The sequence below is a fragment of the Bos taurus genome, chromosome 7 (assembly GCF_002263795.3).
Source record: "Bos taurus isolate L1 Dominette 01449 registration number 42190680 breed Hereford chromosome 7, ARS-UCD2.0, whole genome shotgun sequence".
Taxonomy (NCBI): Eukaryota; Metazoa; Chordata; class Mammalia; order Artiodactyla; family Bovidae; genus Bos; species Bos taurus.
The window spans coordinates 68,904,752-68,928,770 of record NC_037334.1 but is presented as its reverse complement, the minus strand read 5'-3'; the positions used below and the strand labels follow the sequence as shown (position 1 = coordinate 68,928,770).

Sequence of the window (24,019 nt, the reverse complement as noted above, 5' to 3'; positions counted from 1 at the left end):
TCCTAGGCTGACAACCTGTGGCAGGATAAACAGCATTCCGAGTCAGGGGGTGAATGTGACGAAGTGGCCACGGCTGCAAACGTTTCTTTATGGAACAGCTGGCTTGGTGCAACATGACCAGCTGTACCCATGGGGAGTGGCCACACCCTTCCTAGTTGTATGCACTGGGAAAAGAGGATCTGAGGTTGCTCTAGTGCAGTTTTATTTCTTCTGAGTTCATTCTGTACCTTCGTTTGATTATCAAAGTCATAACTAGGCCTGTTGAACAGAGGAACTGCTTTAAGGAACAATTTTTGTTGTTGTTGTGGTTTAGTAGCTAAGTCGTATCTGTCTCTTTTGTGACCCTGTGGACTATAGCCTGCCAGGCTCCTCTGTCCATGGGATTTCCCAGGCAAGAATACTGTAGTGGGTTGCCATTCCCTTCTCCAGGAGATCTTACTGACCCAGGGCTCAAACCTCCGTCTTCTGCATTGACAGATGTATTCTTTACCACTGAGCCACTTGAGAAGTCCAAGGAACAATTTAGAAGGACTCAAAATAAACATACCACTTGGCTGTTGGAAATGGACATTCTAAAGTACTGAAGAAGGCTAATTAGTTCTTTTCCTAAGGGATTTAATTAGTCTTCTCCCTGGTTTCTACTACTAGTCAATATACTTGGCAAATCTTCCCTTCATACAGAATGGCAACATCAAACTCCAAACCATTCCTGTCCAAAGTAGAGTCCTTCTTACACTCCAGATCAAAGAGGTTGTCCAGGATAGTTTTGTGCACACTTTAATATGCACAGGCTATGATTTACAAAGATATGACACTTCCAGCAAGAACATTTAGTGCTCTTTGTCACACGGGCATCATTCATTCTTTCATTCATGCCCATTTGCACTTATGAGAAATTGAATTCCTACCATGGCCAGCCAATTTCATTGCCTATATTTCTCCTGCTAAGTCAGTACTCCCTTTTCTTTGGACACACCAAACTTTGGCACTTGTTGCTGCCTTTGTTAGAGAGCCTGTTTCCTGGATCTTCAAATGGAGACATCTTCCTCTCATCATTGAGCTCTCTGCTCAACAGTCACTGAGAGTCCTCTCTGAAGAGGCCTTCCTGGATGGATCCTGCTATTTAATACAGACCCTGCCTCCATTATAGTCTCTCTTTGCCCCATTACTGCTTTGTTTTATTCATAGCACTTGCTTACTACTCCTTGACTTGACTTTACACACATATTTGTTAGCTTGTTTACATGACTGTTATCTCTCCTTAAAATTTGGCTCCCGGAGTCTTTTCTATCCTATGTAACAATACTTTGTGAGTACCCAGATTAGCCCCTGGCATGTAGTAGATGCTCAAAAAAATCATTGTTGAATGAATGGGTAATATACTTACTGAGGGTTAAATGTGGGAATAAATATAATGTTGGGAAAAAAACATGCTCCCTGCCCTCCAGGAACTCATATTCTAATCTTCTGACTCCTCCATCTCTTGATCTCACAGCAGCTGTCATCAGTATCCTGTTTTTTAATTTTTACCCCCATTTCAAAAATAACCAAGAATAAATACAATAATGAGTCTGTAGACTCTCACTGGGATGCCCTTACCATCCCAGCAATTGGACAAATAAAACAGCTGGCATACAGTCCCAGGTTATATGGGTGTGGGGCCAGAATGATACTTACCAAATGACCACACATCTGACTTGCTGCTGTAGCGACTGAAGGAGAAGACTTCCGGAGATGCCCACTTCACTGGGAATTTGGTGCCTGTGGAACTGGTGTATTGGTCATCAAGGACGAACCTGGGAAGAGAGAGGAGAGAGATGGTCCGAGTGTCCTGGGGGCCTGCGTCCCATTCCTGAGACTTTGCTGCTACCATATCCCTAAATTACCTTGTCATCCCAAAGTCGGACACCTTGATAACTTGGTTTTCCCCAACTAAACAATTCCGGGCAGCCTGGAGCAGAGACAGGCAAACAAAAGGAAAGAGAAAACTTGGTGAGTAATCAGTAATTATGGAGTCTCCTATAATCACAGTGCTTTGCTTATATGGGAGCAATAAGGAGCTTCACAAATGTTAATTAAGCATCACTAGTGCATGATGGAAACTGAATGCATAAGGTCTTTTTATCAGGGTGAGTAAATCTCATCTTTCATCTTCATTCCTGGGATCCTAATCAAAAAGAAATCCATGGTGTTGTGTAACCAATTATAAGCTCCAGTGCAACCCGATGTTAACCTTAGGGATGGTATGAAGAAGCTGTCATCCATTTGACTAAAGTGAGAATGTATTGAGGTTGCTAATTCTCTTAAAACTATTCCTCAATAGGGAGATGACATGGTCCCTAATTCACATCACAGAGTGTTGGATTTGAAGATCCCTTACTGATAAAAGATCCAGTGAGTCTTAAATTCTAATGTGCCTGCAAATTCCATGGAGTGGACATGTTAAAATGAATATTCCTGAGCCTCAACCACCAGAAATTCTGAGGTTGGTTCTAGGATCACTCCAATGTGATTCTGATAGATGCTTGGATAACATTTTAAGAAAGCATGTACTTGTCAGCTTCTCTCATTTTACCAAGAGGATGTGGAGGCATAGAGAGGTTAAGAAGGAGCCGCTGTTAGCTTCATTTAGAGGTGGGGCTGGGAATAGAGCCCAGAACTGAGTCCCATGAGGACCTCCCACAGTGGGTGGAGGAAAGAAGAAGTTGCAACGGGAAGGAAGAAAGCTTGTGCCTTTTTATTGATTCTTGCGTTCCCAGTGTTGGTAGTTCTGCATTTCATTGGCACATGCCCCTTCACCCTGAACTTATAAGGTTTTGCCCTGCATCCTCTTACCAAGTCTCTGTGGATGACACACGCCTCTTCCAGGTAGGCCATGCCCTCACATACGTCCAGACACATGCCCAGCAGGGTCTCCGCAGCAAAGAGCCCCCTCTGGCTACGCAGGTAATCTGACAGGCAGCCGTGTTCCATGAATTCAAACACCAGGCAGATGGGGGCCTGTTCCAGGCATACTCCATAGAGCTGGACTAGTTTGGGGTGAGAGAGTTTCCTGGAGAAAAATGGCAAGAGTCGAGATGGTCTAAATTCAGTTTCCCAAAATACACTCCCTCCCTCAAACAAAAATGTCTCATTGAGCTGAAGAATGGCACGGACTCAGCTGGTGTGTGTGAGGACAACAAAGGTCAGTGTGACTGGCATGCATGGAACCAGAGGAGAGATGGGTAGGAGATGAAATTAAGGAGTGGGCAGGGCCAGACCATGGCAGGCCTTCTAGACCACAATGAGGAGCTTGGTGTTATTCTCCATGCCATAGGAAGCCATCGCTGGACTTGGGCAGGGAGGTGGCATAAGACGACATTAGAATGGCATTTAAAGATCACAGTGCTCTCTGTGTACTCTTGTTTTGGCCACTCACATCATGACTTCAGCCTCCTCAATGAAGTCCTCTTCTGACATAGCCCCTTCTTGAATGGTTTTGATGGCCACCTTGTCCTTGTTGAGCCAGTAGCCAAGGTGCACCAACCCAAACTGCCCACTGCCAATCTCCTGCACAAAAGTGAGCTCCGAGGGATCAATCACCCATTTCCCTGGAAGAGAAAGAGAGGGTTTTCCAGAGTTGGCAAGCAGTAGATACGAGGTATAGGACCACCAGGGAACTATACTGCTCTATATAGAATGTTAGACTATCGTTAATGTAGCTCAAAGATGGCAAATGGTATAAGCCCTCATACTTAGAACTATAGATAGGTAAAATTGTCTTCTTTCCCAAATAATAACATAGAATATGCACTGAAAACCATGAAAAAATGTGTGTGGGGACGATTACATGGAAAGAGGAAGGAGGATGGCATTCGTCGAGATATTAAAGTCAATGAAAGGGTTCTAAGGTCCCCATCATTTCCTGTACCCGATTGAAAATTGTTATTGTCATTTTTCATGTAGAGCAAGTTTTATTTGAATTGGTCATTCATTCATTCATTTATCCATCAAGAGCATCCATTTTGTGGACAGCACTTGTTAGGCCTTGGCAGAGGTAAGGTAGTAGATTCCAGGAGGAGTGGTACAGAGGTGCAGGCCAGCACATGGTCTAGCACGAGGTAGGCTCTCAACAAATGCTCAATAAATGAATAAGAGGAATCTGAATCTCAACTTCCATGCTGACAGAAATGAATGGGTTCATAAAATACTCCCTGGGCTTCCACCCAGCATGAACACATTAGGATTCTACAGGTATTAGAGTTACTTTATTTTTGTCAGGAGGCTGAGGAACACTATCCTCTCCTGACGTTTGGTCTAGTACCATAAACAGTTCACTTTCTACCTTTTTGAGGCAGAGACTCAACAGGAAACAGTACCAAGCACCCACAGTGTGCAGACATGGTGCTGGTTACAGATGAGGAGCCCATGGCGACATTTCTCAAAGTATCACCCTCTAGCCCCTGGTGTCAGAATCACCCAGGGGACTTGCTGAAAATGCAACTCCAGGACCCAACTGTCAGGGATTGTGTTTTGGTAAGTGCTGGGTTGGGGCCGGGAGTCAATACTTTTCATAAGCATCCTAGGTAACTTGAATGCCCACCGAAGTTTGAGGACCAGCAACATAAAAGATACAACATGAAAGTTACATCAGCCTTCTCCTCAGCCAGCACGGTTTGGATCAGGGTATGTTGGCATCCCCAAATGCCTTCAGATTCCAGGCAGAAAGTACAAGGAGGTGAAGTGGTTTCATAGGGAAGGAAGGAAAAGTAAGGCCCATGGCCCTGGAGATGTATACCCTGCCTAAAAGCATTCAAAAATTTTTAACACTGCTATGCGGACACACACTTCTGGATGCTGCTAGCTTATAGCACCTGCAATGGACTGATAGCCAATAAACTAGATGATACAGAAGTTCTAGAAGATAGGCCAGAACACAGTGGTATACCATTGGTTTCTCACGGCATTAGTGGAATGCTCTGTACAGAGTAGGTGGCCAGCAAACACTTCATTGATATGACCTAGATAAAAGTGCATCTGTCTATCTATCTATTTATTTTACACACATTGTAAATGTTCATTTGTGTATACCATCTCGAGATACATCTCCAGATATACTTGTTTAATGATCATTTTAAGTCTGGGGAAGTCCATTCACAATTTGCCCCAGACCTTTATGTGAGTTAGTGCAAATGAATACCATTCCCAAATGCACTCTTACCGTATCTCAGCCCTGCGGTGACGGGGGCTTTCTGCCTCCAGGAGCAAACTGGATACCGGAGTCTAGTGACCAGGCCTGGGTTGATTAAAAAGTGAAAGGCAGTTGTTAGAGCTTTACTGAAGCAACCATCTGAGTCAAATCACCAGGAAGAAAAAAGTGTAATTCAATGCAAGAGCTATTTTTATTCTGGAAAACAAATTCCAAAGCCACAATCACTGATATTACACCTTCCCTGAGAGGACCTGTAATATCTCAAGTGGGTAGGTGGTTGGTGAAATCTCATGGTTCCAGCAGCAAAATTTGCTAATGGAAAGTATACTGCCTTATGACCCAGCAATCCTACTGCTGGGCATACACACTGAGGAAACCAGAATTGAAAGAGACACGTGTGCCCCAGTGTTCATCGCAGCACTGTTTATAATAGCCAGGACATGGAAGCAACCTATATGTCCATCAGCAGATGAATGGATAAGAAAGCTGTGGTACATATACACAATGGAGTATTACTCAGCCATTAAAAAGAATACATTTCAATCAGTTCTAATGAGGTGGATGAAACTGGAGCCTATTATACAGAGTGAAGTAAGCCAGAAAGAAAAACACCAATACAGAATACTAACGCATATATATGGAATTTAGAAAGATGGTAACAAAAACCCTGTATACGAGACAGCAAAAGAGACACTGATATATAGAACAGTCTTTTGGACTCTGTGGGAGAGGGAGAGGGTGGGATGATTTGGGAGAATGGCATTGAAACATGTATAATATCATGTATGAAACAAGTCGCCAGTCCAGGTTCGATGCACGATACTGGATGCTTGGGGCTGGTGCACTGGGATGACCCAGAGGGATGGTATGGGGAGGGAGGAGGGAGGAGGGTTCAGGATGGGGAACACATGTATACCTGTGGTGGATTCATGTTGATATATGGCAAAACCAATACAATATTGTAAAGTTAAAAAATAAAATTAAAAAAACAGCACAAATATTTGGCATCCTTTGGTATTGGTATAAATCATTACTCTTTATAGTTGGTTTGTCTGGAATGATGGGTGTTTGTCACTTTTCTCCATGTACCCCTGCAAGGGCCCCCCTCTGGCCTTGTCCTGAGAACTCACCTCCTCCGTTGTGCTGGTGATAATTGATGAGGAGAGGGATGGAATCAAACACATACTTTTCAGCCACGTAATATCGCTTGGGGTTGTCATTTGTTTCTTTGATGTGATAATGCTTTATACAGGGGTTGTTCTCACTTAAACAAATGAGACATGCAGTGATTACTAAGAAGCAATGTTTGGACACAGAAGTATCTACTGGTAGCAGTATCCTAGAAGCTTTGCTTTTTACCCTCTCACAAGCATGGCAGATATATTTTAACTTTTATGTCAGTCTTGACAGGTTGGCCCTGAGTGGTGTATGAAGGAAGATTCTGAGGGTGCGCCTGGACCCAGTTATGATTGGTCCCATGATGGACTGGTGATGTTTCTCCCCAAGCCACAAAATGGGGGAAGGTCTTGTATCCATCCCCCATGGGAGGGTATGTTTGCCTTCTCCGCTGTGTGGATTTAACTAATCATCAGCATACGTTCAGAAAGCATCTCAGCCCATTTGTACGTATTTGACTTTGCATAGCAGAGTTAAGCCATTCATAAAAGATCTGCTTGCCAGGTTGCCACTTGGTTGGCTTCCGAGAACTTGGGTTTCAAAAGGGCTTCCACCATTCTCTAACTGGTAAGGATGTGCCTAAACATAAACAATGAGGTTTATGCTCAGCGTTTGCTTTTCTTCTGGGAGTCTGGAATTTTGCTACATGCCACGCAGAGGGTACCTACATGACCAGCCACCAGTGAAAACTTTGGGTGCTGAGTGTCTCGTGAGCTTCCCTGGTGACACCATTTCACCCTGTTATGGCACTTGTTGCTGGAGGAATTAAGCACATCCTGTGTGGTCTACTAGGAGAGGACTCTTGGAAGCGTGCATTTGGCTTTCTTTGGGTTTTGCCCCACGTGCCTTTCCCTTGTGCTGCTTTTGCTTTATATACTTTCACTGTAAAAAGTCTTAGCCTTGAGTACCATCATATCCTGAGTCCTGAGCCTTCCTAATGAACCGCTGAATCTGGGCTGGGCTGAGGGACTCCCAACACAGACTTTATTTCTCATTCTTTTCCCATCATCCTTTTGGAGTCCCTGGTCCCCCAGCTATGGCAGAGGCATGGCCCCTTGGAGATGGGCATTGCCTTCTTTCTCAACCTTGGACAGACCCTTCCTCTTCACCACCTGGCTACACCCTGCTCTTGCTTCAAGTCTTGCTGCAGTCCTTCATCCTCCAGCAAGTATTCCCTGCACTATGCGTGATGCTCAATCATGTCCTACTCTTTGCGACCCCATGGTCTATAGCCTGCAGGCTCCTCTGTTGGTAGGATTTCCCAGGCAAGAATATTGGAGTGGATTGCCATTTCCTTCTCTAAAGTGTTTGTTCCCTGAGGACACCTTAAAAATTACTTTTCTCTTACTGGACTTTGGTCATTGCCACACTGCTTAGTTCTTACTGACTTTCTAGATAGAAAAGAATTTGTGACCTGGCTAAGCTTCTAGACAGTTTTACAGAGGAGACTGCGTCTGAGGAGCATAGACCAGCGGTGAGGGTCTTGCAGTCAGCCAGCTGGAACATGAGGGCAGATTTACCTCTGGTGTTGCCTCAGAAGGGGCCATCAGCTCTATGTGTGAAAGGAGCATAGTAGTACCTGCCTTTGGGGCTTATTATGGTTGGAAATGACCTATAAGGTTCTTGCACATAGTAAGGACTCAATAAATGGGGGGTAGTTTTATTAGCAGAGCCAGAACTAGAATTCATTTTTTCTTGCTTGCAAAGTATTGTTTTTGTTATTCTTTGGATTAAATTATAAACATATTAAATACAGGACTAGATATTTTATTTCATTAGAGCGCTGCACTCAAGGTTGCTAACTGGGGCAAGAACCTGGCATCCAGGCCCAGCTCTGTCATTTTCCAGTTAGGTGAGTTCAGCTATGTTGCTAATCTCCCTGGCCTTGGTTTTCTCAGAGGGATCAGGGACGATGCACTATTTCTAAGGACCCCTCTACCTCATCCACTGTCTGACATTGCTGTGTGTGGCTTGTTGATCACCCAGCTCAGTACCATCTCTCCCCACTTTGCTGAGTTAGCACCATACCTTACGATGGCCTTGGTGAAAACGGACACTGTGTATGTCCCTGGAGTCCTGGAATCTCGCACCATAAAGGCTCCTTCTTTGCCCTGGAATGGTTAACAAGGATGAAAAATCAGTGATCCCAGGAAATCAGGCTCATGTATCTAGCTCCACTTTCTTGCCCTTGAAAGGAGGAGATACCATAGGCCAGCTTGGCACAAAGCAGCCTCTCAGCAGTAATGGCTACCATTTCACACATTCATTCAAGAGACATTTTTTTGAGCTCCTACTGTGGGTCCAACTATTCTAGTGATGATATAAACAGTAAACAGAGGCAAACAGACACAAATTCTGCCTTCCTGGGGCTCATTATAGATATTATCTAACCCTGACCACAACATTGCAAATTAGATGTTGTTATCCTCAATTTCCTGATGAAGATGCTGAGTGCTGCAGAGCTGAAGTGATTTTCTCATGACCTACAAATGTAGAGGACAGACCTGGAGTTTGAACCTTGAATGTGGTAGGTGAGCAAAACCCTTGCTCATTCTACTCGTCCATGGTGCCTCCATTCAACAAATGTTAGAAGCCACTTGTTCATTCCCCACAAGGGCACAAAATTTCTGTCTAGGAAGATTCATCAGTTCCTTAATGGGAATATATACTGTAGACCCTTTTTCAAGTGCTGATTTTGCTGCAGGGCAAAAGGAGAAAGAACATGAAACTGCTGGTTGCAAGAGGGAAGTGCAGAGAAGGGGGAATTCTCCAAAATATACCCTCTACCCCACTGACAATTTTGCCAGTGCTGATGAAATAAGTACCAACAAATGGAGACACCAGTTTATTCATTCCTGGTAGGACCTTTAAAAATCTTAACTCTGATTTTGAGTACTTTGCATCTGATGCTCTGTTCCTATCCAGCTGTCAATCTGTGCTGGTGACATTTGCAAAACTTATTTCTGTGGTTCACTTAACTTAGATGTAGTGAGGGCCGTAAGTGAAGGCCAGAGAGAGACAGAAGCCTTGTGAGGCAGGCGTACGCTTGAGATATATGGAGCGAAGTATGTACAATTTAGATCAACATAAGGCCCTAATCCCAAAGGTGGGTCATCTATACATAAACATAATACACATAGGTGGTTATACTAATCATTTGAATCCTATAATCTCAGGGTTAGAGAAGATCCCAGAAAGGTTTTCTACCCCAGAATTATCCCAACCTCAGTATTATGGACATTTGGGACCTAGTATTTCTTTGTTGAGGGGACTATCCTGTGCATTATAGGATGTTTAGCAGCATCCCTGGCCTCTATCAACTGGATGCCAGACATTGTCACATGTTCCCTTGGGGACAAAGTCACCCTTGGTTGAATATCACTGATCTGGCCTAACCCCGTGTGCCCCAAACGTTACTGATGATCACAAAATCAAGTGAAGAATCTAAAGCACAAAACAAGACCAAGAAAAACAATGACCACAAAGCAGTTGACCATGCTCCCCTTGATACCTGCACACTTGGAATCTCCAGGGCTGAGACTCTGGGGCTTGAACTTTTAAAAGGCTTATGGACATTCAGATTTGGTCTTCTACTGACTCAACCAAATATGCATTTCTTACTTTAACCATCCTGATGAGTCGTCTCTGTCTTTTGAAAGAGCACTTATAGTTGGAAAGCTCATCCTCACACAGAAATGTAACCTACTTCCATTGACTTGGCCCTAAACCTGCAAAGGTGCATGTGTAGGGGACAGTTGGCCCTTACATCATTGTGCGTTCTTCAAACCTAGAGTTTTACCCCATAAATTCTCTGAGTTTCCCCAAACTCTTCTCTCTGCTGGGAGTTTCAAGAGTCTATTTTGAAATTTGAGGGGGGTGGAGGGTAGGGGAGTTGGATGAAAGTGGTCAAAAGTTACAAACTTCTAGTTATAATAGAAATTTGGGGGACATCATGTACAATATGGTGAATGTAGTTAACAATACTGCATTGTATATTTGAAAGTTGTTTAAGAGCTTAAACGTTCTCACCACAAGAAAAAAATGTAGCTATGTGTGGAGATTAATGTTAACTACACTTATTGTACTAATCATTTTGCAATATATACATAAATCAGATCATTAAGTTGTATACCTTCAACTTATGTCATTTGTCAATTATTATCTCACTAAAACTAGAAAAAGAAAGAAATTTGAAGCTGACACCTGACTCTTCAGGTCTCTGTTTTACCCTTGACCTTACTTTCTCAAGGTTGTGAGGTAGGGCTGCCCTAGCTGTTACCTAAAAGCAGGGGAAGAATTGATGAAAATATAGAAGGCTACTACATTTCTTCTTATGAGATGTCATAGTATTCGAGGACAGTACTAGTATTCTTTGTACACACAGAATTTACTTTAATGATTCTGTACTTCATGAATTTTTTTAAGATGTAAGAAAATGAGTTGCAAATCTTTCTGGACCAATAGAGTAACCTTATGCGCCCCTTGTAGCCTTCCACATCGTCCGCAATGTGCTGTGTGCGTGACCTTGGATATGGTTAGGCCAGAGGAGAACTAACAGATTCTTAGTTTCTTTTTCTCAGATATGAATGTAAACTGTTTATCCAGTGCAATAAGAAAGACCCTTATAACTTGCTTGCAAATTATTCTTTTAAAAAACTTGATTTCCCCCGCATTGGGATCAGTAGTGAATTCAATTTCTGAAGTAAAGCTGAGCTATATGACACACACACACACACACAAAATCCCAGATTAGTTCATTAGATTTTAAAATAGTTTTTGAAGCCTAATTTACATACCATGAAATGATCCTTGTTTAAGTGTACAATTCAATGATTTTTATCAAAATCAAAGAGTTATGTGACCATCACCATGATCTAATTTTAGAATATTTTAATCTCTCCCAAAAGACACCTCAGTATCATTTGCACCCCTGCACTTTAATTTGCCTTCTTTATAGATTTGCCTAGTTTAGAAATTCCATATAAATGAAATTGTATATGTGGTCTCTTTTGACTGGATTCTTACTCTTAGCATACTGTTTATAAGGTTCATCAACTTGTAACATCGGAGAAGGCAATGGCAACCCACTCCAGTACTCTTGCCTGGAAAATCGCATGGATGGAGGAGCCTGGTAGGCTGCAGTCCATGGGGTCGCACAGAGTTGGACATGACTGAAGCTACTTAGCATCAGCGGCAGCAATATTCTTTTGTATGGATAACACCTGGAGAAGGCAATGGCACCCCACTCTGGTACTCTTGCTTGGCAAATCCCATGGACGGAGGAGCCTGGTGGGCTGCACTCCATGGGGTCGCGAAGAGTCGGACACGACTGAATGACTTCCCTTTCACTTTTCACTTTCATGCATTGGAGAAGGACATGGCAACCCACTCCAGTGTTGTTGCCTGGAGAATCCCAGGGACGGAGGAGCCTGGTGGGCTGCCGTCTATGGGGTTGCACAGAGTCGGACACGACTGAAGCAACTTAGCATGGATAACACATTTTGTTTATCTGTGCATCAGTTTCTGAGCATTTGGGTTATTTTAACCTTTGATATTGTGAATAGTGAATCTGTGTCTGGCTTCTGCTGCTGCTGCTGCTGCGTCGCTTCAGTTGTGTCCAACTCTGTGCGACCTCATAGATGGCAGCCCACCAGGCTCCTCCATCCCTGGGATTCTCCAGGCAAGAACACTGGAGTAGGTTGCCATGTCCTTCTCCAATGCATGCATGGGTGCTAAGTCACTTCAGTTGTGTCCGACTCTGTGCGACCCCATGGACAGCAGCCCACCAGGCTTCTCTGTCCACAGGATTCTCCAGGCAAGAATACTGAAGTGGGTTGCCATTTCCTTCTCCAACTCAACGTCATGTTTATGATATCCATCCATATATTATATAGTGTCACTTGTCTTCAAAAGTTTTCCCCTTTCACTAAATATTGAAGCTTTTGCTCTTGCCTCATTGAAATGTGATGGATTAAATTCAGGGCAGGAAGAAATCAAGCTTTAGCCAAAGCAGACATTATCTGCATTTGTAATGTATTTTAAGGGAAGAAACAAAGACCAAAAAGGCCTGAAGTTTATCAGCTATCTGTGAAGAAAGGAGTGGGAATATCTCTTCTATTTAATTAAGAATTTTTTTCGTTATTGTTATTCTTTAAAAGAAACCATTATTATTTTTTATAAATTTGTGATGAGAGAGGGGTTTAACTGTTAAGAGTAAACTGATCCATAGACATCAGACGAAAGAGAAGTAAGGTTTGCAGTCAGCTCTGCTGAGGACAGAAGGTGGGCAGAGCTCTTCCTCCATAGTAGTTGCTCTAGGTGGCATTCAGCACTGGTAACAGGAAACTCTGGTTTGGGGCTGAGGCAGTCCAGGGTGTGGGGAAAATGAGGCATCCGGTATGTACATTATCACCTACTTCCTGTAAGGGGCTCAGAGGAAGTTACAACCACCAAGAACAGGGAAGTCTAAAGGGTCTTTGCTCCTATCACTGCCATGCCTGTGCAGTGTAGCCAGATTGGGTTGGGGAGTGGGCTTGCTCCTATGGGATATAGTCAAGGTCTCAGGTCATCTTTTACTATTTTATCTAGAAAAATAAAGATGCAACAATAGAAAAAAATGTGCCAAGGGTGGGAAATGTGCAGATGGGAAAATAGACCTTAACTCATATATTCCCTTATTAACTATGTGTGTGTATGTGTGTATATGTGTGTGTGTGTGTGTGTATGTGTGTATGAAGAAGCGTCCCTGCCCTAGTCCAGACTGACACTAATTTACTGTCTAAATTTGGCCCCGTTTACTCCCCTGTAGCACAAAGGGGATGGATCAGATATTCTTTAAAAGGAATTTTAGCTCTAACAATTTATAATTCTGTGAATTACAGATGTTTCCAGATTCAATGTATGAGCTTCAGTTTTCTCAGTTGTAAAATGACTTTTGCAAGATGGTTGGGAGAGTTAAAGTGCATAGAACAGTTCCTGGAGTATAATACCAGAACAAGGACTATTAGGACTATCATCAGCCATTATTATCACATGCCATGGTATGCCATCCATTAGAAGTGTTAATACCATTGTCTGCTTTCTTCTGAGATATGTTGACTGTGTTAGGAACGTCCTTCTTTCTTTCTGTCCATATGATTTGAAGGGGACCTTACAGAAGATAATCTTGACACACAGGGTAGGTTATTATGAAAAATATTGACTGATAACTTGTATCTTTGTTTTGCTGCGTTAGAATTTGAGTGTCTCTGACATATAACTACTTTTCGTTTTGGAGGTGGTTCGTTTCTTCCCTTAAAACAATTCTTCTGTGGACTCAATATCGATTGCATCTTTAACTAGTAACACCTTAGAATCATGGAAATATCATTAACAATGTCTTAGAAAAGGCTCCTGCCCCAAATTCAGGTCACTCAATATGTGCCATGCTATAAGGTATCAAGTACCTGCTTGCAAGGAATTCACCCTCTACCTAAACGGGTTACACAGAAGACAGACTTTGAGGTCCATGGCTGAGTGAAAAGAGAGCTACTGGAGATGTCATGACATTGCAACATGAGAGTTCAAAGGTGGGGAAAAACCACATTCCACAGTTTGTGAGAGGGAAAGCTTGAGGATGTTCTTAGAGGAGGTGTTATCTGAACTGATAATACATGCTAAGAGTTGTTTTCTGTGGTTCTGAAATTTGGCTAAGTCCCAGAATCACCTGCGTACCAATTTCCAAGGTTTTGACTGGTGAAGGCTGACATCCTAGAATTTGTATTTTTTTAAAAGCTCCAAACAATGCTCATGACTGGCCAGCTTCTCCCAAAATATAGTTGTTAATTTCAAAAACATTTCTTAAGCATTTGCTGTATTCATTCACTCAACAAATATTCAATAAGCAACTACTATGTCATAGGTACAGTTCTGGGGTCCTGTGTAAAGCAGGAACAAGATAAAGCATTTATATTCTAATGGTGAAATATGTTTGGGACAGTACCTTGAGATATTTAGTTAATAAAAATGAAATAAATCCAATTTTGGTCAATAAAAGTGAACCAATCCATCTTTTAAGGGTCCTATAATTGTTAGAAAAGGAGACACTAAATACACCCCCGAAAAAGTTCTGTTGATATTTTAAACATCATACAATACAGGGACCCACTGAAGTTTGCCTGTATATGACCTAAGGAAGCTAAGAGGATTTGGTGAAGTAGTTTAGAATATTAATACGGAAGAATGTTTCAACTGCTCTAGCAAGCAGAATGTATTTAAGTGCCTCCAAAGAACTGCTGTAAAATAGAAATCATCTTTTGCTAATCATTACTATGAGCTTTTTTAGGTGCCCCATGGGCATACTTCATTAACCAGTGTGTGATTAAAAATAACAAAACTGTACTTGTTTAAATTCAGTATAACTCTTATTATAGGATCTTATTGGTTAATTTAACAATTTATTATATTATCCAACAACATACGTGCTGAGTAGGCCGCATATATATCACAAGGTGACTTGAAAAAATACAGGTTTCCAGAAGCTAACCCTGGAGAGTCTGATTCTGTAGGTCTGGGCCAGGGCCTGGGAATCTTTATTTTTAAAAATTCCCTAGTGATTCTAATGTGTACTCTATTGGGAACTACAAGGAATAATTAAGTGCTGAGTTAGGGTGGAACCAAGGGGAAACCAGAGTCTAGTAGTGACTCACCTTAATTCCTCTTACTCCATGAACTCTTTCTAATTCCTTCTAGAATCTTCTCAAAATTCTGAGAGTACTGAAAGCCTCCTGTATATGCTCAGTTTATCTTAGATTCTTCTCTCTTTCTTCAGAGTTTTTCTTGTTTCCTGATAGTGTCTATGAGAGTCCCTATTGAGGTCAAAGATCCTATCTCAAGTATCTTTATGTGCTTAGTTCTGTGCTCAGCAAAATGGTAAGGTATGTGAGTTTATACTGGGAAATCCTAATAAAGGAAGTGGCGCAGACATGTCATAATCATGACAGGTGCTAATTGAGACGGCCACCATCATACAGACTGCCTATTATATACCTGTCACTGGTAAACACACAAACAACTGAACTTGTCCTCTTTGCCTGCTTACTGGCAACTTAATCAAGGGAGAAGTTCACTGCTTCAAAATATGACTTCAAAATATGACTCCTCCCTTCCCAATTTCCTCATATAGAAATTTTATTTTTACCTTTGATAGAATGAATTTATTATCACTTTAAAGTTTCCCTTGTGCAAAAGTAAATAGTACATTAATAATCAACTCTATACCTTTAGATTATTTTTGGACGGTATTCATCATCCTTCCACCTTCTCATCACAGCCCTTCATTCTCTACCTGAAATCTTCCCAGGTCCCCTTCTCTAAGCTCACCCCTAGTCACTGTCCAAACCGGTAATGGTTGCCTGTTGGGGTGATCAACTGTCCTGGTTTGTCCAGGACTGAGGTTGGTGGTGGGGGTTGTTCTGGGACCATCGGACTCTCAGTTTTAAAACGAACTGTTCCAAGCAAACCAGGATACATTGGTCACTCCAGCTTCATTCCATCCAAGAGAGGTTTGCAGTTTAAGATTATTAAAGATATGAAATACCTTCAAACTGTAACTGGAAAATAATATACGGTGAAATGTCAGGAACACGTTTGACATTTCAGCATAGGGAGACTAATCCCTCCGTCAGCCCATGCCTACTGTTTACTGGTCTCACTGGTGAGGCTGTGTTGAGCCTGGGTTATTAACATCATCTGAATTTAGACTCACTCAGATATTTTTCTCTGAACTACTAATACCTGTACCCTATCCACTAGAGATTATGATTTAATGAGTCTGAGGTGGGACCTTGTCATTGGTATTTCTAAAATGTTTCCCAGGTGATTTTAATGTGCAGACAGGCTTGTGAACCACTGCTCTAAGCAAATACACTGATAAATTGATTTCTCTATAGAAAGCTTTCTCTCAGTACCTCCATGCATTTGGTTTCTCTGCAAGAGCCCCAACGTGCAATTTTCAGGGCTACTTTAAGTGTGGTCTGTGGATGGGTGCCAGTTGGCAAACTGTTACTGCTCCACCACCAGACAAAAAAAGAAATTGAGAGGAATCATTTAGAATCTTTTTATAGCGACCTAATACTAATAAAAAATTAGACTTGCATTATTTTTTATGTCTTTGCTTCTTATTTTTTCTTTTTTTTCCCTATTAATTCATTTTTTATTGAATTTACTTAAGTCTGTGACAAATGGAAATTAAAAACCAACCACAGAAGGTAATCCATTACTCAGATACTTTGAGAGGCACAGCTTTAGAGTAACAAATGATCTAATGATCCAGGAAGAGAGGGGTTCCCTTGCATGCCAGTCAATTGATGGCAGCTTCCTTGAGTGCTGTTTTGAGAAGGACCCCAAAGCCATGAACTCTGATCAACGGGGTCGGCCACAGAACCAAGACTAGAGAGTGGCAGTATGAGCCTAGGTAGTTGTCTTCTCTGATTTAGTCCAATGCCTCCCTTGAACTCGTTGAGAAACTGAGGTCCAGAAGGAAGAAGAGATGTCCCCAAAGTCACACACTGAGTTGGAGCCAGAGCGGGGGCCAAGACATTCCCCACCACACCATGCCTTCTTTCTTCACTTCCCTCTCTCCCTCAATCCTGACACCCCTGGGTAAGATCAGTCCTGGTCCTCATACTATATGGCTCTGGAGAAGAACAGTTGTTTGAAAAATAAGTTAAAAACAAGTGATGTGTTTCCTCTAGTTCCACACACAGCTCAGCCAGGAGGAATCTGAATCACAGCCACCCCTGACCTAACCAGAGAGGCAGGCAGGGAAGACCAGCCCCAAGCTCTCCAGGGCCAGCCATCATGGCGGAAAAGACTACTCACTGAAGCGGTGGCCATGTTCACATGTTAATACCAAGACCTTTGATCCTCTCCAGGTTTCCTCTCCAGGACTGATGTATGCTAAGCCTGTAAACCCCAAAATACTTTTATACTAGTACCAGACATGAACATCACTTTAATCCAACACATCAACTCACTGCGTTAGCGCAAACCACACCGCCTGGCTGAAAAAGAGTAGCACAATTCATTTTATTTGAAGCCAAAAGATAGATTAAAGAGACTTACTGTGTCCAAAAGAAGTTTTTCAGCTTTGTCTCGGCTGATGTTCTTATTGTACCACCTGAAAGCAGGAAAAAGTCATAGAAAAATGAGATTTAAAAAATTGTATTATTTACTCATGAAAGATAATTAATACTAGAGAATTTTTTGTTCTTTCTGTTTCTACCAATACTTTCAAACTCAAAAGCAAAAGTACAAACCATTTCCAGGTAATACAATGTTTAATTGGAAGGGAACAAATGAATCAGAAGTGGTAAAATGTTGATAATTGTTGAAGCTGGGGGGGCTTTGAGGTTCATTATATTTTTCTCTCCACTTCTGTGCATGTTGGAAATTTTCCTTATTCAAATTTTTGAAAACATTTATCTTCTGCTCTGCTTTGTAAGTCAGTGGATGGTTATAAGTAGAATGGCGCTAGGACAGCTATAAAAGTTGAATATAAATTTGAAAGTGTAGCAAATACCCTTTTAAAATGATTGCAGCATTTTCTTCTGTAAAACTGGTTTTCAAGATCTTCTGCAAAATAATTATATTTTTCCCAGCTGCAGAAAAGCTCCTGTACAAATAACATTGACAGTGTCCCATAAGGCTAGTTTATCTTTGTAAAAATTGCAAATGTAGAAAAACCTTAGGTATTGCTACATTCCTTGTGAAATGAGTGCCAAATTTATTTGTTGAATAAACTAAAAATTTTTAATGGATGTATTCTGCTAAAAATAAGGTAAATATTCACATATTTTCTACTTTTACAAAGTGAACTGACCTGAGATTGAACTTCAAATTTAGTTTAAAAGGAAAATGTGTCACGGGGTTCATGTTATAACACAATATTGTTTAATTTTGTGTTTCTGATTTTATCACACAACTGTTTTAATTTCTTAAGATTTCAGGCTAATTTTCTCAGGGTAAGTGGCTCATCTCTTCTCTGAAGAAGTTTTAAAATCAAATTTTCTATGAGCAATTTGAATAATAGATTAAATATATAAATGGGAAAAAAAAAGAAAAGAAAGATAACTTCTAGATTTATTGCTACCAAAGAATAGATCTTACCATGAAACAATTCATGTCAGACAGTTTTAGGAACCAATGCACTGTGATGGAATGATTTGGACAGTGGGGAAAAGCAAATCTAAGTATATTATGGATTCAATGTCATTTTTATAGTTTGGGTTCATCAACATACATAGTGCTAAAAGCTCATCTTCAAACATCTCAGAGCATTTGAAACTAGTAGCCCAGCTCTGTGCCTGGCTGGCCAGTAATTTGGACGTGTGAAACATTATACTCAAGCAAGCAACAACAGATAACATGTAACAGATAAATGCAATGTGGTATCATCTTTGGAAGTTTCATGACTGATGACTCTAAGCTAGTATTGTGCAGGTTTATAAAAGGACACTAACTGAGTTTTTATAAAGTTTCCCTTAAAACAGCCTCAGTATGAACGTTGGCTTCCTGGGTATGCCCTGATTACTCTCTTTTGCATTGGCTGTTAACTAGGCTGCAATCACATCTCTGACTAGTTCAGTTCAGTTCAGTTCAGCTGCTCAGTCGTGTCTGACTGTTTGCAACCCCATGGACTGCAGCACGCCAGGTCTCCCTGTCCATCACCAGCTCTTGGAGCTTGCTCAAACTCATGTCCAATCGAGTTGGAGTGGACTCCATCAAAGTTTGCTAGGGGAAAGCTCCAGCCATATCCTAGTGAGAACTTCAGGACTGCAAAGAATAATTAGCTAATGTAGAGCTCATCTATCAGTGTCAGGAAGTGTTATCAGCAGGTTATGAGACTTGCCCAAGGTCAGTAAGCTGGTCTGGAGTAGCCAGCATGTGAACCCAGGCAGTGGGGCTCCAGAACCCATGCTCTTATCACCACCGTATAGAGCCTGTAACTATCATGTACCAAGGACTTAAGGAAAAGCATTAAAGGCTCCCTGTCTCCCCCGAGAAAAGCCTAGCTTGCTATGCTGTAGCCCCCGACTTCACATCTTTCAGGAGTTACACCTGCCAGATACAGTTCTTACAATCTGTTAACTCCTAAGGAACATAATCATGGCATTATTTGTCATGTGCATGTTCTCACATGGCTCCTTCTTTCCTTATCTATGTTTTAATATAAAAAATGAAATATGTATAAGTTTGAAGGAGAAATGAAATGGACCAAAATAATTAATATTCTTTAACTACTTTCACTCCCTGTATCTTCTAAAATAGAGTTCTTCAAACTGCAGTGTGTCCAAACTGGAACATTATTTTAATAGGTACTTCAGCATGTATTTCTAAGAAATAAAATATACACTTATATAACCATAGTACAATTACCAAAATCATGAAATTTAACACTGACACAATGCTGTTACCTAATTTTAGACTTTATTCAGATTTCATTGGTTGTCCCAATAATATGCTTTGTATCATTATTTTTTTGGTTTGCTTTTTTATGGTTCAAGATTGACCCAGGATTACTGGAGCATTTAGCTACTACCTCTCTTCTGTTTCCTTTAATGTGAACCAGTTTCTTAGTCTTTCATGTCTTTCATGATATTAACATTTCTGAAGAGCCCAGGGCAATTATTTTGTAGACGTTGGCCTCAGTTTGGATTTGTCTGTTGTTTCCTCATGACTAATTCAGGTTACGCATGTTTGGGTGGGAATATCACTGAAGTGATGCTGTGTCCTTCTCAGTGTATCATGTCAGGAGTTGCACGATGTCTGCTTGCCCCCTTATTGATGTGAACTTGGATTGTTTAGTTAAGATGGGGTCTGCCAGGTATTTCCTTTTTTTAATAAGTGATTTATAGGAAGATAATTTGAAACTATGTGAATATCAAACTTTTACCACCTACTTGTAACTTTTATTGATGATTCTTGCCCAAAGCAGTTGGTACTTCAAGCTATAAAAAGATGGTTTTTCACTTTAAAACTCCTTCTGCGTTCATTCCTTGGCATTTCACGGTGAGAAGGAGTTTTTTTCTTCTTGTCCCGTTATTTATTTAGTTATCAAAGTATTTATTTATGATAGATTCTTGTTTTACCCAGTGATTGTAGTTCATTACTGTCATTATTTATTTTGATACTCAGATTATCCAGATTTTGTCAGAAGAGGCATTTTTAATCTGACTTCTGTGCTCACTCAATGTGTTCACTTTACTTAACAACAAAAAATTAGAGGGTACTTCTTTAATATTTTGGTGCATCAAAATGTTCCAATTTCATCTTTGTTCTTTCCTTGCCCTGACTCCGAGTCTCCAAGCCATTTCTCCAGGAAGTCCTAGTTGTTTCTAGTGGGAAGTGTAATTTAAAAATCTGAACCTGAGTGTGCACATTGCAACTCTAGTATTATTGCTTCTGGGCCTTCTAGCAACTGAGCTGGTAAATACATGCACATGGTAAGTATGTTGTTCTCCACATTTGGATTTTATTAAACATTGAATAATTCCACTAAAACTGTTTGTGAACTCTCCTTTTAAATAATAGTCTGAAACAAATGACACAAACTAAGCAGATATTTAATACCTATCTGTTTGTCTGCTGGTATTGGAAGTATTGCATTAAACCATGTTTTAAATCAGTCTGTATTAGATCCAATGTTCATAGTGTAAGATCAATATTCCTGGAATTCCCAGGAGAAACTTTTTCTTTGACTACAACATGTGCAGGCATCTGAAAACATTAGTTTGGTAAAAGGGGAGATGAGAACACATATCCTTCCCCTTCTCCTATTTAAAGTGACCCCCAGCTGTTTATTTAGGGTTCTGAGTATGGAAGCAAGTCAAGAAAATGACTGGTATTTTAATAATTAACCAATGACACTCCTAATCTAAGAAGACCAATTAGCACCAATTTTTGAAAAAAAAAAAAAAATCTTACTCATAGGTTTCCAGGTTATTTGGAGACTTTTCCACCAGATAACTGCTTGGAACATATCCTTCATGCCTGTTTAGAGGGAAATGAGTGTTTATATTAATACAAAGCTAATTTTTACATCTCCATTTCATAGATTTAATCAACTAAATGTCATTTAAAGATGAAGAATTCTTGTTTAGCTTTCAGGATAAGACATTTTAAAATTTTCAAATAAAAATTACTAAAAATAACAACCTGCTATCGTTAAAGGCTATATAGATCTTATTACTAAAATTTGAGCCATAATAAATAAGAAATAGTCACTTTACTTTATTAACTCTGCTTGCTAATCTCTTCATTGTGAAAATTTCCTCTATTGGAAAAAATATCAATGTTAAGTCTTTATTTTCTAATAGGAAGCATCTCTGTGTGTGTGTTATAATCAGTATTTTTCCACTTTAGTGCTAGCATTTTATAGTTAGGAAACGAAAATAATTAAAATATAAAGAATTATTTCCAACCACAGGTCACAAAAGATACTGTCAGTCAACCATGTAAACTTTTAATTCAAGGCCTCCCTAATGTTTTTTGTTATTTGTGCTCCTTCAAACATAAATGATAAAACATGATAAAAACAAAATAAAACTATGTTGGATTTGGGTTTAGGAGTTTCTTTTGAGCAGGAATAAATTGTGTATAAACAAAGACATATGGATCAAGAGACTGGTAAGAACATCAAAATACTTTACACTTGTGTAGATACTTTTCAAAACACTATCACATTCACTGTCACATTTAATACTACAAGGTGAGAGCAGTGTCTCCTCCACTTTCTAGGCCTCTGATTCTGTACTTGTAAAATGAAGGACCTAAACTAGTTTACACATAAAATCCCCCCAGACTGTGCATTCTGTGAAAAGATGTCTCCTAACTTCTTGCTCTTTACTCCATTAAGTGTTTGAATTTTTTTCAATCTAGTGATTTCTGTTTAATGGGAAATGTGTAATCTATTTCACAGAATTGTTTGGAGGAGTGAAGAAATGAAGAATGGTAATACCAAATACCTGATATCTTGTATCTTATACCCACGGTTAGTCAGTCATGGTATTATGCTTTCTTTGGAGAACTGAACATCCAGCCTCAGAATCCTTCTTAAGCCAGCACTCAAGGTAGTCAATTCCAACTGATAGGAGTCAACTTGTTCTCAGATATGCTGTCTTTTATGTCTTTCTTTTGGATTTCCTTTTAATTATGTCTGTTTTTGCCACACCATATGTTTACAATTATATTACTAGGTCAAATACTATTTTGCTTTCATATAAAATAACAGTTTTAATATCCCAACCAAAACTGGATTATCTACTAAATGATGATAATTCTCTTGTGTGTGGATATAGAATTTACAAATCTCTTTCACTTTCTTTATCTCAGTGATTTTCTCAACACTCTGAGATGGAAAGCTGATATTATCATCTGCATTTTACAGGTAAGGAAATAGATTCAGAAAAGTTAAGTGACTTTTCCAAAGGCCCTGTATAACAAAAGCAGCTGATATTCAAGTCCGAGTCTTCTGTCTCTGCATCTTGTGTACTTTCCGCTGTACCACACTATTACAAAGCACACTAGGGAAATTCCCAGACACCCTGATTGGCCTCTGGGGTGTCTTCTGCGATGCCCTTTGAAGTACAGAGCTGAGCCTTTCTGCGGGCCATTGAACAAAGTGTAAACTGTCATTTGGGGAAGTGAAACCTAGGAGAAGAAATTTCCTGGCACATAAGGTGTACTAAAGAAATGTCAGTTGGTTGAAGGGATGAATTTCTTAGTAAGTTCCTCTGGTGTTTGTGGAGCCAGGCAATCTTGAACCTGTTTCTGAAATGAGCCTCCCCATAATAGGCAAAGAAAAGGTGATGTGACTGGTCTTGTTTGTTTCCCCAAGTTAACTAGACAGGGAGGTTCCAGGTGAGGGGGCTTTTGGGTCTGTTCTCAGCAAGCAAGTGACACTGCCTCTGAGACCACAGTTTTTGATCTAACCCTCCTTTACTTCCCTTGCAATGGAATTGATAAGGGTACTTAAAGAGAAGGTGCCTTGAGAATGTAAGTTATGATATATGTAAAAAGTAAAGTCTTTACCCTAAAAATGTTTGTACTTCTTTTTCTACTCATCAGGTTGGCCCCTCTTTTTAAAGTTTAATGATACCCAATGTTGGGCTTCGCTGGTGGTTTAGATGGAAAAGAATCCGCCTGCAATGCAAGAGACCCAGGTTTGATCCCTGGATCCAGAAGATCCCCTGGAGAAGGCAATGGCTACCCCATCCAGTATTCTTGCCTCGAGAATTCTATGGACAGAGAAGCCTGGTGGGCTACAGTCCATGGGGTCACAAAGAGTTGGACACGATTGAGCAACTAACACTTTCACTTCGGTGTTGGCACTCCAATACCCTGTTGGTGGGGAATGTAAAATTTGGCAAGCTTTTTGAGGGATTTATCTTCTAAAATTAAGATGTCACATAGTCTGACTCACCAGTTCCATAGTTAGAAATGTGAGTTATGTATTTTTTCCCAAAGAAAAAATATGTTTTCAAAAGTATATGTATTTCAGAAGATTTCTAAGTTACATGAGCGTGCACAATGCAAGATCTTCATTGCAGCCTTGTGTGAAACAACAAAGAAAGCAACCTGGAAACTAAATGTCCCACTATAAAATATTATTTA

At 40.5% G+C, this 24,019-nt stretch overlaps 1 protein-coding gene across 1 annotated transcript in view; it reads right to left on the bottom strand.

Annotated features, from left to right (window-relative positions):
- The window catches only part of ITK (IL2 inducible T cell kinase), a 62,195-nt gene that overhangs the window by 5,285 nt on the left and 32,891 nt on the right, over positions 1-24,019 (bottom strand). The window contains 9 exon segments of the mRNA NM_001105388.1: positions 1,678-1,796; positions 1,887-1,951; positions 2,836-3,052; positions 3,419-3,590; positions 5,201-5,275; positions 6,322-6,455; positions 8,396-8,478; positions 17,471-17,525; positions 21,332-21,397. Of these exon segments, the coding sequence (NP_001098858.1) occupies positions 1,678-1,796; positions 1,887-1,951; positions 2,836-3,052; positions 3,419-3,590; positions 5,201-5,275; positions 6,322-6,455; positions 8,396-8,478; positions 17,471-17,525; positions 21,332-21,397 (986 nt within the window).